This window comes from Lucilia cuprina, chromosome 6, assembly GCF_022045245.1.
Source record: "Lucilia cuprina isolate Lc7/37 chromosome 6, ASM2204524v1, whole genome shotgun sequence".
Classification (NCBI taxonomy): Eukaryota; Metazoa; Arthropoda; class Insecta; order Diptera; family Calliphoridae; genus Lucilia; species Lucilia cuprina.
In genome coordinates this window covers 64,110,009-64,126,343 of record NC_060954.1, presented here as the reverse complement: position 1 = coordinate 64,126,343, position 16,335 = coordinate 64,110,009, and the positions used below count along the sequence as shown (strand labels likewise).

Here is a 16,335-nt window from a genome sequence, read left to right as displayed (position 1 = left end):
TGTGTATACACATACATATATGTACATAAGATATTTTACACATTAGACATTAACTCTAAACATTTTATATTGAAAACGTGATTTAATTATTTTTTTCTTGAAAAAAATTAAGTTTAATGTATTCAGAAGAAAGCCATAAATAATTGAAACCAAATGACAAAATCATAGTACACATTCAGAAATACGAAAGAAAAGAAGGGTTTTGCTGCGGAATTTTAGATAGATAAATGAAAATTAATACATAGGTATTTAAAATCGCCACAAAAATTGTGTGCGCTAAGCAAGATATTGTCGGTCAAAGGCTACAATAATGTGTTTTTTAAGAATATCTCGCCTATTACACGACATACGCAATCTGAGGCTATTATAACTTCTATAGAGAATTAAATAACATATATTTTGTCGAGCTATAGTTATTACTTCTTCATTGTAATGTAAAATGTTCAAATCTTAATATTTTAACGCCGATTCCGACAATGTCACAATTTTTCTTTTTAACCTTAGTTATTGATACATAATTCATTTATATTTAACACGATAGTTTCTATATAACACCATCACTTTCTGGCAGAAATTTTTGATAGAGTCAAAGGTCATAACTTTTATGGACACAATCTTCAAAGAAAGGGGAATATTTTTACTTTTTGTGTTAAATATTAATGTATCCTATAGTGTTTTTACTCTTTTGAGAATTTAAAAATGGATACGAAATAGTATCATAAATGGCAAATAGACCGATTTTTTAGATTTTTTTTCGATTTGTTATTTTGCATATTTTACCCATAAGAGTCATATTCTCGAGTTTTTAGAGCTTATTTTACTTTTTTACTGCACATTGTCATGTTTTTAAATTTAAAATACTTTTAAACAATTTTTGTCAAATTTTATTTTTAAAAATTAAATGTTTTAATTTCTCGAAAACTTTTCTTTTGTGGAACTTAAAAAAAGACAAAACTACAGTAATCTCATTAAATCCAATGTTATAGTTTTTAATTCAATAAAGCATTTAATTTAAAATCAGGCATAAAACGGATTACTTTGGATTCCATGAGACCAATCCATTTTCATCGTTTAAAAAACTGGATTCTATGACAATATTGATTAAAATAACAATTTAGAAGCTATTAATGTAATTAAAAGAAATGTGTCAAACTTTTTTGTTTAAAATTTGTTTTTGGGCACCAAATAACTTTATGTTATTTATTGGTTATTTAAAAGTAAATAAGAATTCTATTAAAGTAGTTCTTTAAACTATGAGATGAACCAATTATCAAAGAAAGTCTTGTAGGATGAAATATGACATTAAATATTGAATATTTTATTACATTTCCAGTCATTTTGTGCTCTTCACTGTTAAAGTAAAAACATTTTTAGAATATATTTTCAAAATTTTAAGAGAAAGGTATTTTTACAGCATACTTTAACTCTTTTTTAGAGCATATTTTTGGTTTCCCTGATGATAAGTATTAAATTACGAAATTAAGTTTATGTGGAAATCAGTTTGGAGAAATGATAAAAACAGGGACTATTTTAATTGTTGAAAAATGGAGAGATTTTGATGTGATTTATATTTCATATGAAGGAATATATATAGATCGATATTTGTCGGATAGATTTATGTTTGAATAAATGGTGCCTATTTTTATCGAATTATATTGAAATTTGCCATCTGTACATGTGTATGCACCATTAGAGTGGAGAGGGTATTATTATTTTATACTGATGTTTGCAACGCACACACATATTGGTCCTGCTATTATACTTTAATATTGTGTTTTAATTGAATTTAAAGACCGGGAGTCAAAATCTAAATCAATAATAATTTTTTACAATAAAAACTATAAAAGCATCGATAGAAGTTTTAATGCTGTGTGTTATTATTATTATTAATTATTGATTAATATTTTTTCCTTTTAAAAAAATTTACGCTATTCGGATGATATTTATTTATAAATATTTTTTAAATTTACTTTAAAGTGAAAAGAATTTTGGAATTCATAAACTACATTCTAAAATAAACTTCTTCATTATGCTTAATTTTTTAAAGAGGTAAAAGATATTTTATGCCCTTCACCTTTGTAAGAAGGGTATATGTATGTAAAATGTTTATATGTATGTTTATACACATGTACATGAGGATGTCCCGTGGAGCACTTTTTTGATGAATACCGCTTAAACGAAGCGTATTTATGTACTAATAATTAAACATTTTTTGGACTATTTGTGATCCGCAAAACGACTTTTAAAGTATAATAAATTTAAAATTCTAAAATGCACCAAACCAAATATTAAACTATTTTAACATTTTTCTGTATAAACTAAAAATTTTCACAATTGTGACAACTATTTCCATTAAAAGCGAAATATGCTCCTACCCACTAAAAATTATTTTGTAGACAAAAATACTCTACAAACATTTTAAATTTATTTTTTCCTTTATCAGCTAAAAATTACGTTATTTTTGAGATTCGTTTCAAAATCGCTGGTAGGGAATTGAGCACCATTCGAAATTAATACGCATCGATTGAGAGGTCTACATTAAATTTTTAAAAGGCTGTTTCTCTGGACACTCTAATGTAGGTACATGTGTATGTAATTTCCTCAATATAATTTTGCGTCCCTATAAAATATACATATATATTCTACACCCTTAACGATAGCGAAGACGATTTAATGATGTCTGTATGTCTTCATCTGTATGTTTGTTGAAATTACACATGAAGTTCCCAGATATCTCGAATGTCCAAATAAAAACAATACACATATATTATATGTTCATGTATTTAGTTTGTCCTATGTATAAAACCTAAATACATTATATTTTGCAAATTATATAATGTAAAATTAAAATAAGAAATTTACATTAAAAAATGCAAACAATTTTAACTTTAGAAAATTAAATACATTTAAGAAAAATATTTTGTTTATTTAAATTTTTTTCTTTAACTACACTGCCAATCACTTAAATAAGGAATTAAATTTTCGTCAAGTATGAGCGAAACTGAATATTGGATTATCACAAAAATATGGACTTTTAAAGGACATAATATTACTAATAGTTATGTAAATAAAGTGAGCATTAATTGTTCAAAACAACTTTGAACAATTTATTCCTTCATTGTATTTGTTACATATTGGAAGGCCTGATCTTTGTTATTCTAATTCAATAGTGTTTTTTTTTTTGAAGGTTTTGATAAAATGTGAATGGATATGACTATGTAAAAATTTTCATTTACTCCGCTTTCTTGGCAAAATTTTTCAAGAACATGCATGAATTTGAAACATGTCTGCAGAATTTTTTGCAAGAGAAAAATAAATTTCTTAAGAAGAAAAATAAACATCTGCTCACTTTTTTCACATAACTAATAGTAATATAATACTTTCTTGTGATATTTTAATATTTAGTTTAGATATTTTCGTTCAAAATCGACGAAATTTAATTTCTTATTTAAGTGATTGACAGTGTATATGAAAACGACTTAATTACTTTACTAGTTTTATTTGATTTTCTGCAATGTTTGATCATGTTGTCTAAAAAAGAATATTCTTCTTCTATTTTCTAGGTAATGTAGAACACTGCTAGGAACGTACCAGCAAAACCATTCTAAAAAATAAAAGTAAATTCAGCAACGTTGCTAAGAGTTCCATTTAAAGATTAAAAATACAATACTGAATGTAACAAGGGGAATTTTAACGTTTTTAACGTTGGTTATTGTAATATTAGACCCATGAGAGTATTTAACAACCAAATCAAATACAAAGGAAGTGATAAAAGAAAGGCCAAGAAAAACAATCCAACCTCAACGATACTGGACAGTTAAGTAACAACGCTAACAAAATAATCTAAAATGAAAATGGTACATTAAAATCCATTGTTACCGGTGGTACTAATTTGACAAAAAAAACTTTAAATGTTTGTTGGTACTTTTTAGTTCACGGTTATTACTTTTTGTTGTTGCCATATTAGACGATACCACCCATAAATATATAAAATAAACATTTTTAAGTTTTTTCTTTAAAAGTGAGAAAAAATTAAAAAAAGGAAACAAAATTCGATGCTCCTACTCTGGCATTTGTTTTGTGCTAAAAAGTGCCCAATGGTGGCATTTGTATACGTGTGAGATATTGTTGTTTCCAAAAAAGCCAAGAAATGTTACGAATTTTAATTTGTTAATTCAATTTCTAACAAAAGTGCTTATTAGTGTATAAAAATTATAGAGAACCACCATCAACAAGAAACTAACATCAAAATGTTTCAAAATCATAAAGAAGGAGAACAGCATCACGAAAAATCACGTCGTCTAATATCGTCAACTTTGGCGTTGAGATTGTCTTATTCACAAGAGCAATATCGCCAAGACCCGAAACATCATTACAAACATTACCACCAGCATCGCAACAACTACCACCACCGTCATCACAGCAGTCAACATCATCATCAAAAATATAAGGCGAGATATTATTTTTCTCGTTGCGGATTAATTTTCTTAATTTTTTTCTCTGTAATTAAAGGTGAGTAAATAAAAACGTTTTTTTTTTTTTAATTTAATTGCAATTGAGTTTTAATTTATTTGTTCATTCGTTTGTATGGTTTCTTCATTTGTTTCTTTGATAAAATTTAGATCAATTTCATTCATTGTAATTTGTGGTCTTTTTTATTTCGAGTATTCATTATATATTTGTTTTTTAACTTCTTACATAAGCAAATTATTTGAATTCCAAAGAAACTTTTATTTTATTAGCCATTTTTTGAATAAGACAAAAGAAAAGTAGCTGCAAATTTTGTTGGATCAAAACGAATTAAAAGCATTACATAAAGATATGCAAACGAAATTACTTTTAGTATATATAATTTTATAAATATTTAATATACGTCAAATAGTAATTCTGCTCCATTTAATTATTTTATTCTTTTTTAGCAAAAAACATATACTATACAAATAAGAAGGAATTACCTGTTAATATTACGATTACATTGGTTTACACTAAGGTCGGGTTTTACTCTAAATAATATGATATCTACTGACTACAAACCGGTCCGATACAGATAAAATTTGGTAAATGGAGATATTTCCATAAAAAAACTGATCTATAAAAGCGATATTAATATTTATAAGCGAAAGTAATACATAAAGTTATTTCCATTACGCGTCTATAAAGCCCCTAAACGAAGGAGCTTTCTTTTGAACAAAACAAAGGGCCTAAATTATTTAATTAAAAAGTGTTAAAGTAATTTTCTAAAGGGGGTCAATTTGGCAGAGAGATTATTTTGTAAAATCTTATTTATATATGTCAGACTTTATCGCTATAATCGTTTTTAAGTCAGTAAAACGTTAAAATTATTTACTGAAGGGGGACAGTACTCATTAAATATAAGAGACTTTGGCTTCTATGAAACATATTTGTAGAATCTTTGTTCTCGTATTTTTAATAGAGTAACGAACGTTAAAGTCTTGTTGTAGGTTCAGTTATGCACCGATCCTTATTATATTTTACAAACTGATTAAGATTCTTATAAAACATATTTATGTCAAATATCATCGCTATACATGCTTCTTGTAGATTTTTATTGCCCATTTTCAATACCAAACAAACTGCATCAACTAACTTCTGTGCAAAAATTCAGCTCTCTATCTTTTCTTTTTAAAACGCTATCGTGTTTTCAACAGACAGCCAGGCTGATGGACATGGCTAGATCGTCTTAGAATCTAATGAGGATACAGAATATATAAGCTTTTATAGGTCTTAGACGAATTTTTCGATCTGTTACAAACTGTGGGTGTAAAAAGTAATATTACTTACAAGATCCAATTAATCAAAACTACAGTTTAATTGAAAGTATCAACCATTTACCTATTTTCCTTTCATGATAGATTTAATTGTGTTTCTAGTGCCTGATGTAGGGTTACTGCTAATGTTTGCATTTTTCGCCATTCCTTTTTGTTTTCTACGGCAAGTTATTTGGGTTTTCTTCGTTCAATTTCTTCATGGTCTTCATTGAATGGTACCCAATGTTGAGGGTCACCCAATAATCTCATCTAAAGCTCAAACAGTTTTGTTTAAAATTAATTATTTAATTCAATTTAATGGGATAAGGTTTATAATTAAATTGTTAACTGCTTCTTATTCGTTTTCGTTTAACTTTTTTGTGTAGAATTTTTTTGTTGAATTAATGATAAAAAATAAAGTCATTTTGTAAACAGTTTTTTGTTTGTTAATGGATTGAAATAAAGCCCTAAGTATAAAAAATGTCATTTGTAAATAAAAAATGAATTGCCAATTAAGAGATGTATTCTTTCTCCTTTTTCTACTTTTACATCTTTTGAATGACTGTATTTGAAACCCTTCATCCAGAAAGAAACAAGGTCGTACGCACATAAAGTCTTTTTTCTATTTTTAATTACACTTTTGTTTTACAATTACGAAATTCTAAATAGAAAATTACAATAAATAATTGGTGGTTTTTAAACTGTGTATTTATTCATGTATTTGTATGTGAGTAGGCATTATCACATAATTTAACCAAAGAATTTTTATAGTTTTAAAAAAAGTAATTTGCTAATGTTTTCTACAACCCTTTCAAAATATAAATATTTAAAATTTTATTAAAATTCTAGCTGTACCCGATATATCATTTGCCCATTTCAAAATGACGATACATAGTAAAAACTGCAGATAAGTTTTGTACAAAATTTTAACAATAACAAAATAAATTCTTTAGTATTGCTGTTCTCAAACACTTAAATAGTTTTAACAGTTAAAATCAATTAAATCGATTACTCGGTTTTTACGTTATTCTTAATTAGCAGATGTGCCCTTATTGCACGTGAACCCCTTTTTAGCCCATGTATCTATATACCCGATAAACAAATACGGTCAGAAATCGATTTCACATCCGAAGTAGGTCAGAAAACGTTGTGATAATCGTACCGGTTGCACAGTATTTGTAACTATTAATATGAGGATATTCGAAAAAATTTGGAAGTTACAATTCTAAACGAAAATTGAAGTATATCTCACGGGAAATTTGAAGTATATTTCTCGGAAAATTTTAATGAAAATTCCTCGGGAAATTCTGAAGAAATTGTCGACAAGTCAGATTGACGTTGGATAAATATCAGATAGTGTTTGACACTCCAACGAAAGTTCGTTGAAAAAATTACTGATAAAATGTCCGACATTCTTCCTGAGTTCACACAAAACTCTGAACAAGTATAATTAAGGTTCTTTACTGTTTTGATGATCGTCTGCTGAAAAATGTTTCACAATTAAATTCATTACGGTTTAACTTTATTAAAACGCATAATACCCTCCCCACTATGTGGTTTAGGGTATAATTAAATTCCCTTTTAAAGTTGCTCTTTATAAATATGTGTGAATGTTATGAAACCATTTTTATATTGTTTGTTATAAAACGACCAAAAATATCAGAAAAGCCATATTTAGTTTGCTGTTTTTTGTTGTATTTTATATAATGGAATAGAAGTTATTAAAATTGAAAAGATCTCGCTCTTGCTTCTGTTGTTGTCAAAACAATGTTCTGTATACATACAAATGTACATTCGTACATATGTACGTAATTCTCAAAAATGCTAAAGGCCATTTGTCTATGATTGTTTGTTGTGGCTTTTATTTGCTTTATGGAAATGGTTTTCTGTTTAAATAAATAAGGACGTATTTATCAACTGCATACTATTAAATGCATGAATTAACATTAAGTTAAAAACCAAAAGATATATGGGTGTTCCATCATCTTTTTTATTACATTTCGGAAAATAATAATTTATCATTTGTCCTGTAATATTCGATGACGCTTAAGAAGTAATTAAATTTTTCATTATTTTTTGCTCGTTTATTTATATTATATGTTTTCTTAAAAAACTTGATTTAGTTTTAAAGCAAAGTTTTGTCTTGTATTTCTTCTGGCATTGTAATGATTGCGAGTTTTCATTGTACTCTCGTGCACATTTCCTAATGATAAATTTTTATGATTATTACAAAACATTAGTACTGCTTCTACTACTGCTAAATGAATAACTTAGAAAATATATGGATGAATGAATGTATGTATGGTATAAAATTCTACACAGAGCAAGAGAAAACACAATTGGATGAAAATGAATTATTAGAATCATTCTCGTTTGTATAGTTAACAAGCCATAGAAAATGTAAAATTCAACAAAAACAAATGAAATATTAGTATTTCATACGTAAAAAATGTATACAAATATATCTATTTAAAGGAACAATTTAAAATAAATAAAATCCATTTTATTGAAAGCAGAAAACCACAAATCTACACCACAAGAAAGAAGATGAATTATAAAAATAACTTGTTATTTTTTTCGTGGGTATTTCATTATTGTTTATTTTTTTAAGAAACGTTAAATGAATTGGTAAATTTATGATTAAGTCGAAATTATTATTTTAACTTACTCTTGTTGATGAAAAAACATTGTTAAATTTATGACTCGATTTTCCAGTTATAAATACATACACACTTATGTATTTATGTATGTATCATTTCTAACTTATAGTTTAGTTGAATTATAGAATGTTTATCAAATAATATTATTCTTGCATTTTACATACATACCCAACAAACGATTTGAAAATATTTGTACCAGTGTTATCATTGATTTATATTATTATTATTATTATTATTATTATTACAATATAACTCTAATAGTTTTCTACATACATATAATCCGTCAACTTAATACCCACATGGATTATGATACTTATATGATAGTCCAAAATGTTCACATGGATCTTAATGTGCTTCTGTTGTATCACTTATTCACTTGGATGCCAAAGTTGTTCGTACAAAATTTGAAGATTCTAGCTCCAATGATTTCCCAGACCATATTTTGTTCTAAATATTTATGTTGATTTTAGTATCCGAAAAAGTTTGTGGAATCTGACTGTTATATTTTCTAATTTTAGATTTGTATTATTTGAGAGTAGCTACGTCTACTATGTCAAAGCCCTCCACTCGACGTTTAGGTTATGCTACTTCAAGCATTCGCATATAAACAATGAACAGAAAATAAGGTACTAAATGCAAATGGCTTAATTTAACAATAAATAAAAGTGGAAAGTTTTCTAAAGTCTCAATCTATTAATATATTGCGTATTTTTAAAACGTTTAAAAATCTATTTTCTTATTTGTGTCTCCCACTTAGTGGCTTTCAATGAAATTTTAATTTTTTTCCTTAAATTCATCAAAGTTATCGTATACGAACAAAAACTAATGTGGATATATTATAAGTAACAAAACATTTTTTAGAATATATCCCAAAAAGAAATAAATTTGTTCACGTTTAGAAAACTCTTCAACAAATTTTTGATTCCTTTACAATAAAGTTCAATTTTTTCCCATTAGAAAAACCAATTCTTTTACAATAAAGTCCAATTTTTCCCATTAGAAAAACTAATTCCTTTACAATAAAGTTCAATTTTTTCCCATGTAAATGCTTCAAGGCTTTTGCAACACATCCAGGAAATCAAAATATGCAAATCCATTTTTGGTTTCCCTGGCCTTCCTTTTCATTTTCAGTCTTTTTGGTACTTTTTATACCCACACTAAAAAAGATTGGGGTATATTGATTTTGTCATTCCGTTTGTAACACATCGAAATATTGATCATAGACCCAAAGATTCTGGGTCATAACTGTTTTAAAAATGCGAGTATAACGATGAATTTCGACGTAAGTACATTACTGGCTTAAAAATGAGAGTATAGATATGAAATTCAATAGACAGAAGTTATTTATTTATCCATTTACTGCATACTGGGTATATAATATTCGGCATAGTCGAATATAACACTCTTACTTGTTAAATAATTAAAATTAAAAATTGTTTTAGAGCCTATTTTTAGGAGCACATTTTAGGTTTTTTACTGCTTAAAACTCTGTTTTTAGAGCATATTTTCGGTTTCCCTGGTTATAACTATTGCAGAATGTGCTGACTTACAACGCTTAGCACGCTACAACGTCGATTGTGAATTAAAGAAATATATACTTTTATTCAACACATACACTGCACATATCATCGTTACATAGAAATGTTGTAAAAAATGAAATTATGGCATCGTGATGCCCATGAGCTCATTTTAAATTGTTGCTGCAAAATAAGCATTCAAAATGTGGGTGTGAGGTTCATGTGTTCTTAAATATTGTATGTAATGCCATTTGTACAGTTTTTGGTGGAAAAGTTGCTATATACTCGTAAAATAGTATTTAAATGTATGAGCGAAAAAGTTTTGTGCAATTCTGTGTGTAAATGTTGTGGTAAAACTTATCTTTTTTATAAAAAAGTGTGATACATTTCATATGTATGCCACTTTTTGCACTTCATATTGTGAAAACGCTGTTTGTCGTTTGAATCCATCCAACTGTATTTGTTTCGTTTTTCTTACTCCGAAAAATGTTGGGCATTTTTAAAATTGTTTCTTTTTATGAAACCAACAATATTCCAAGGCCTGCTTTAAGTACATGTATACAAAAATTGGTGGATGTGTGTGTTAGTAGCATTTTAAAGTTTTTATTTTTTTCGCGGATGGAATATATCCACTTAAAGTGATTTGAAATGATGAGAAGAGATTATAATGCCATGTTTATGCATTCACGTTATGGATGGAAAAATTAAGGCAAATATTTCTTTGATAACATGAGCGAAGGAAAAACTCGCCAACAAAATGTTAATGGGATACATTTTTATAAGTCTATAAATAAATAAAAAAATAAAAATTAAAATATTTGCTAATTAAGATTTCTTAATTTATAAAATTTTCTAAAACTTTTAAATTGTTATACTATTAAAAAATTAAATGTATTGCAAGAAAATTTAAATAATCAAGGGACAATCCTTATCAAAAACGATAACCAGAAACCAGAGAGAATATGATTATGACCATTTTTTTTAATAATTATTTAAATTATAACTTATAAGATTTTTTATTTTTTTATTTACAAAAAAATAATATAAGAAAACCTAAAAACATGACATGTAAAGGAACACAGCTGTTATTGTAGAAAATCTAGATTCGCTTTCAAATTTTATCTGATATGTTTCTGAATTATTCACTTCATTCAAGTGGCTTTAACTGAAACTTATAAGTACTTCAAATTAAAAATCTGTAAAAATATGCATAAATATATGAAAAAGTTTAAATTTTCCCAAAAGACATTAGTACAAATTGGGTTAGAGTTTATATGGGAAAATACTAGTACTAGGAGTAGTTGAATGGCGCCACTTGTAGACTAATTTTTGTTTGACATGTGTTGGAATGTTTTAATTTACAGTTGGGAACTAGTACTGGTGATTTTGGTACTAGTTAAATACTAGTTTGGTACTACTTCTATTTCCTTCAGGGTTTCTTATTAATTTATTAAATAAACAAATTATATAACAGAGAAACCTGTCATTTGTTATAATCAGGACAAGGATATTTATCTAAATGAATGTTTGTAGTCATAATAATTTAGCAGACTACTAACATTTTCATTGTATATTTAGCATTTAATCAATTTTTCTTAACGTTTAATTCGCATATGTTCGTTGTTTAAATGGAGCTAGATAGTTTTCACACTTTCAGAAATTAAATACATATATAAGATGTTCCTTTTGATATATAATTATTGTCATTTTCGAGATCGTGTTTGCGTTAAATTAATATTAGAGTACATTAGGTAGAACCTAAATACATATTTTTTGTTAAAAACAATCTCTATACTGTATACTTTAATACTATAGAAGAAAAAAGTGATAACAACTAAAATTTTATTAAAATTTCACAAGGCAATGTTTTTTGCTAGGAGTCCAATTTTTTTAAGGTCATTTGTTTTGATGCAATACATCAGAATCAACAAAAAATCGATTAAAAATTCGTTTTGGGTGACTATATATAAATTTGTTATCACAAAAGCTTTAATAACCATAACAGGATTGGAATTGAGGGTACAGGGACAACATATTGGGCCAGGACTAGTTTTAAATAGGGAACCTCACTAATGAAAATTTTTTAAAATGCAGTATCTTTTTATAAATAATAAATAGAAGAAAAATAATTTTATAACAATAAAAGATTTAATTTTATGTATTTGCAACGTTGGTTTGCTACGTCATTTTGTATTTCTGGTGACAATATTCGACAATTGCTTACCTGTAAGCTTTGAAATATGGTTTGCTTTTAAGGCGATACACTGCTACTCATTTAAATTAAATTCTATCATCTGGAATGAATATAGTATTTTGGACTTTTTCAATTTATATCTTTCTTCTAAAGAGAATTGTGGCCTTTGGTAGGTTGGTGGTGAGTGTTCTAGTCTGGTAGACTGGTAAATGGGCGCCCAAGAAGCCCGATAAAAGCCTACGTGTATTTCTGCGAATTTAAATTAAATTTATATGAGAAACATATTAACGTCTACTATCTAAATCTTGTTTAAGAAGCGCACAACAGGCCCGATATTATTACTATAAATTAATTTTTTCAATTTATATATTTCTTCTAAAGATAATTGTGGTCTTTGGTAGGTTGGTGGTGAGTGTTCTAGTCTGGTAGACTGGTAAGTGAGCGCCCAAAAAGCTCGATAAAAGCATACGTGTATTTCTGCGAATTTAAATTAAATTTAATTTTAATTTATATGAGAAACATATTAACGTCTACAATCTAAATCTTGTTTAAGGAGCGCACAACAGGCCCGATAGTGGCCTAGGTGTATTTCTTCGGATTTGATGTACTATACATCCTCCTATCAAACCTACCTACGTACCATCTAAATCTTGTTTAAGTTTTTAAATCGTTAGATTTGTTTAAAAGTAAAACGTCATTGAACATTTAAAGCCATTTTTGGATTATACCAGTCTTGTAGTAAATGAGAGAGGTATATATTTACACTGTACAATTGGCACATGTACTACAAGACATGTATAAACCGAAATAGAATGTATCCATGTTATATTCGGCGGAATCTTCTATACCCACCATCAAATTTTGTGCTGTAAAATTTAAGTAAATTTTGGAAGGTAGTCTTCCTAATTATGTGCTGAATTTCACTATTCGAAATTAATATAGACATCATATTAAGGTTTAAATTAAATATTTACTTAGCATGATTGATTTTAATTCTACCTTTAAACCAATAAATCCCTCCCAGAACGAATATAATAGACATTTTTGGAAATATATAAAACTAAATAAGAGTCTATAGAACAGTGCATATTTTGCGTTATTCCCTTAAAAAACAAAAGTTGAATTATGACAGTCTTGTAGTAAATGAGCGATATGTATAAGAGTAAAATTGATATTGGTTAAATGATATGTGTGTATATAGACACGCTTATTTGCAAGTCAATATAAGGTGTGCTGATAGGAGGGACCCTCAAGGCTTGATGAGAAAATTATTAACGTTTTATTTGATTATTTATTTGTATGAGTTTGTATCTCTTCTGTGATTTCTGAAAAAAATGCCTGAAAGTATACGTTTTATAAAATTTCGAGCCTAAAAATAAACTTTATACACAAAGGCAATCTGTTGAATAATCTGTAACAGAAGGGTGAATGAAGAAGAACGTATGGTATTTATTTTACGTTCAAATTAAATAACTATATCTTTCAGTAGAACTTCAAACAAAGAAATCATCCTGCAATGTACCTTTCCACTATTACATAAATATTTTTGATATAAATCACATTTATTTTTTCTGTTTTCTTGTGCGTTGCTTTTTCAAAATCTCAATCCATTTTACATTGTTTTCTAATCCTGTAAGAACTATGTGTTTAGAAAAAAAGTTACAGAGAGTTCAAATAAAACATCCGGTTAAGACATTTATGTGACATTTAACATTACAAAAAACACAAAAAAAAAAACAACAAAAGAAAACGTAAAACATATGTATGTATGAATGTATATAGTACATGATGTTACCAAACAAGTAAGACAAATACAAGCTTACATTCGTATACGTCCATATATGTGCATAAATATGTAAATACATAATACATACTTAACTAAATACAGATACATTATTGACATATCAAGGGACTACATACATACATACATATATTGAAATGATTCATAAGTAATCAAAGTTTTAAGTTTATTGGGCCACATTTGATACTAGCCCTCTAAAAGTTACTTTAAGCTTTATAAGCGACTTAAAAATACCTGTAATGTTATGAACTGCAATTGCAAAGAGAAATGTAATGTTGTAATAAAAGTTTTGCCAATTTTAATTATTTTCCTAGACTACTGTCAGTACTATATATCAAATCGATTTTCTAAAATCATTTACAAACAAATTTAGTTTTTTAATAGTACAATCAACATGTTTGGATACTAAAATTTGGAAGAGGGATAAATCGCAACCCCTATCCTTGTTTTTTCTCCTTGTAAATGCCGTCAGCCAATCAATTAACTAATATTAACAGAAATAAAATAATTAAACATAAAGCCCAAAAAATATTTAGTTTTAATTCGAAAAAAATGTTAGTATATCTTCAGTTTAAAAATAAATAGATTTCCCTTTTTTTTGAACATCACTTCCACAAATGCTAAAAAATTAACTTAGTGTTATTTCTGAAGTGCTGATAAATGTAGTTCTTGTGGAAGTACTTCTATTTTGTCGTTGGGGGGGTTTTAGAAAATGTTGAATAATCGATTACCCTAACATGTACATATTCGTTCAGGGCAAAGCATATTCCATTATTTTGTTACATTAGTGTTTTTGTTTATGTTGCTGTTGTTTTAACAGTTTTTTCTTTGAGTGAATGTTTGTTGTCATCGTGTGATTGTTAAGCCTTAAGCAGACATATCAGCGCCTATAACAAAAAATTTCCTGTGTTAACGGAAAATCCCTTTCATTTCCATTTCAGTTTTTGTCATTATTATTGTTGTTGTTCATGTTACAATTTTATTTTTGTATTTTCATAAGTGTTTTTTTTTTTTTAAATCAGCTTCAGAGTAATAAACCTCAACAGTATTTTCTTTTTCTCTTCTTTTCATTACTTGGTTCCCCCTTTCTTTATCTTCCCAACACGTCAACTTTTATCCTGTCCCCTTTTTTGAAGGTATGTTTGTATGTTTTCACGAGCTTATGCTTATTTGATTTCTGATGTTACATTTTTATTTTATTTGTATGTTTGTGAGTGCGTGTCTTGCTAGATATTTGTGTTTGTTTGTCGAAAATTTGTTGCCATCTTAATATGATATTTTTTTCCTAACTTGTGTATTTCATTTTTTTTCGTTTTTAGACTTACATACATATTCAATTTTGAGTTTTTGTGTAAAAATATTTACTTATTATTTTCTGTAGAACTTTGGCGCCTAAAGGACTGCTTCCAAACAAAAAAGGAAACCTAAACTTTTTGCAATTTGTTATAATTGTATATTTAAAATATGTACATACATACATGTATGTGTATATGTGTGTATGTATATATATGGCTTTTAAAAATGTTTTTTAAATATCGCTTATTTACTATAAGACAAGCATAACTTAAAATTCAGGTTTTTGAGTATCAAAACTAATCGCCATCCTTAAGTCTTTCATATAGGTACATATTTATTTTTATCTATTGTCAAATATTTATATTATTTATGGAGAATAATATATTTTGCAAACGTCAGAAATGAACCCAATTTTTCAAGAATATCTGGTGATTGTACCTATGCATGGATATCTAGTTTAACTTTGCAAAAGCAAAAGTAAAGAAATGTCATAAAACATTCTAAGCTGTTTCTCTCTAAATTATATTTCTTCAGTTATACAAGTCTTAAAGTAAATGTATGTTTACATATTAAAACATATAATGAAGCGCGTGTTCTATAAGATTGAACAAATTAAAGAAACTTGTATTTTATTTCTTTGTAGCTTTACAAATATTGAAAAGAAACGTGAACAAATTATGTGTTTTTACCCATTAAAAATAGGGATATATAGGTACAAATATTTATGTATGTACATATCTATAAAAAAACAATATTGTCATTTATAAAATTTTTAAAAGATCAAGTGTTGTAGTAGTGTCCATTGACATTAAAACACTGTAAAAATACATTTATTAAAGTGTTATCAGTTTAATGAAAATAATTTTTTGAATTTTTTGTAATGCAAAAAAAAAATTAATACTTGCGATTTAGAATTTTTATTACATATAATAAATTAATAAAAATTGCACATTGTATTTACTGGTGAATTTTATTTTAGATTGTCAAATAATTAAAGTGTAAAACGTTTTTTGAACAATTATTTTGCATAAACCGAAATCTTTTTTATTTTGATTTTGGTTACATTCGAACAAACTTATCATGTTCACATATTTTATAT

General features: G+C 27.0%; 1 protein-coding gene across 2 annotated transcripts in view; it reads left to right on the top strand.

The window, feature by feature from the left end:
* The window catches only part of LOC111690349, a 92,281-nt gene that overhangs the window by 1,911 nt on the left and 74,035 nt on the right, over positions 1-16,335 (top strand). For both annotated transcript variants that reach the window (XM_046955022.1, XM_046955021.1), the window contains exon 2: positions 3,564-4,512. In XM_046955022.1, the coding sequence (XP_046810978.1) occupies positions 4,251-4,512 (262 nt within the window). In that variant the 5' untranslated portion in view covers positions 3,564-4,250. The remainder of the gene's footprint in view (positions 1-3,563; positions 4,513-16,335) is intronic.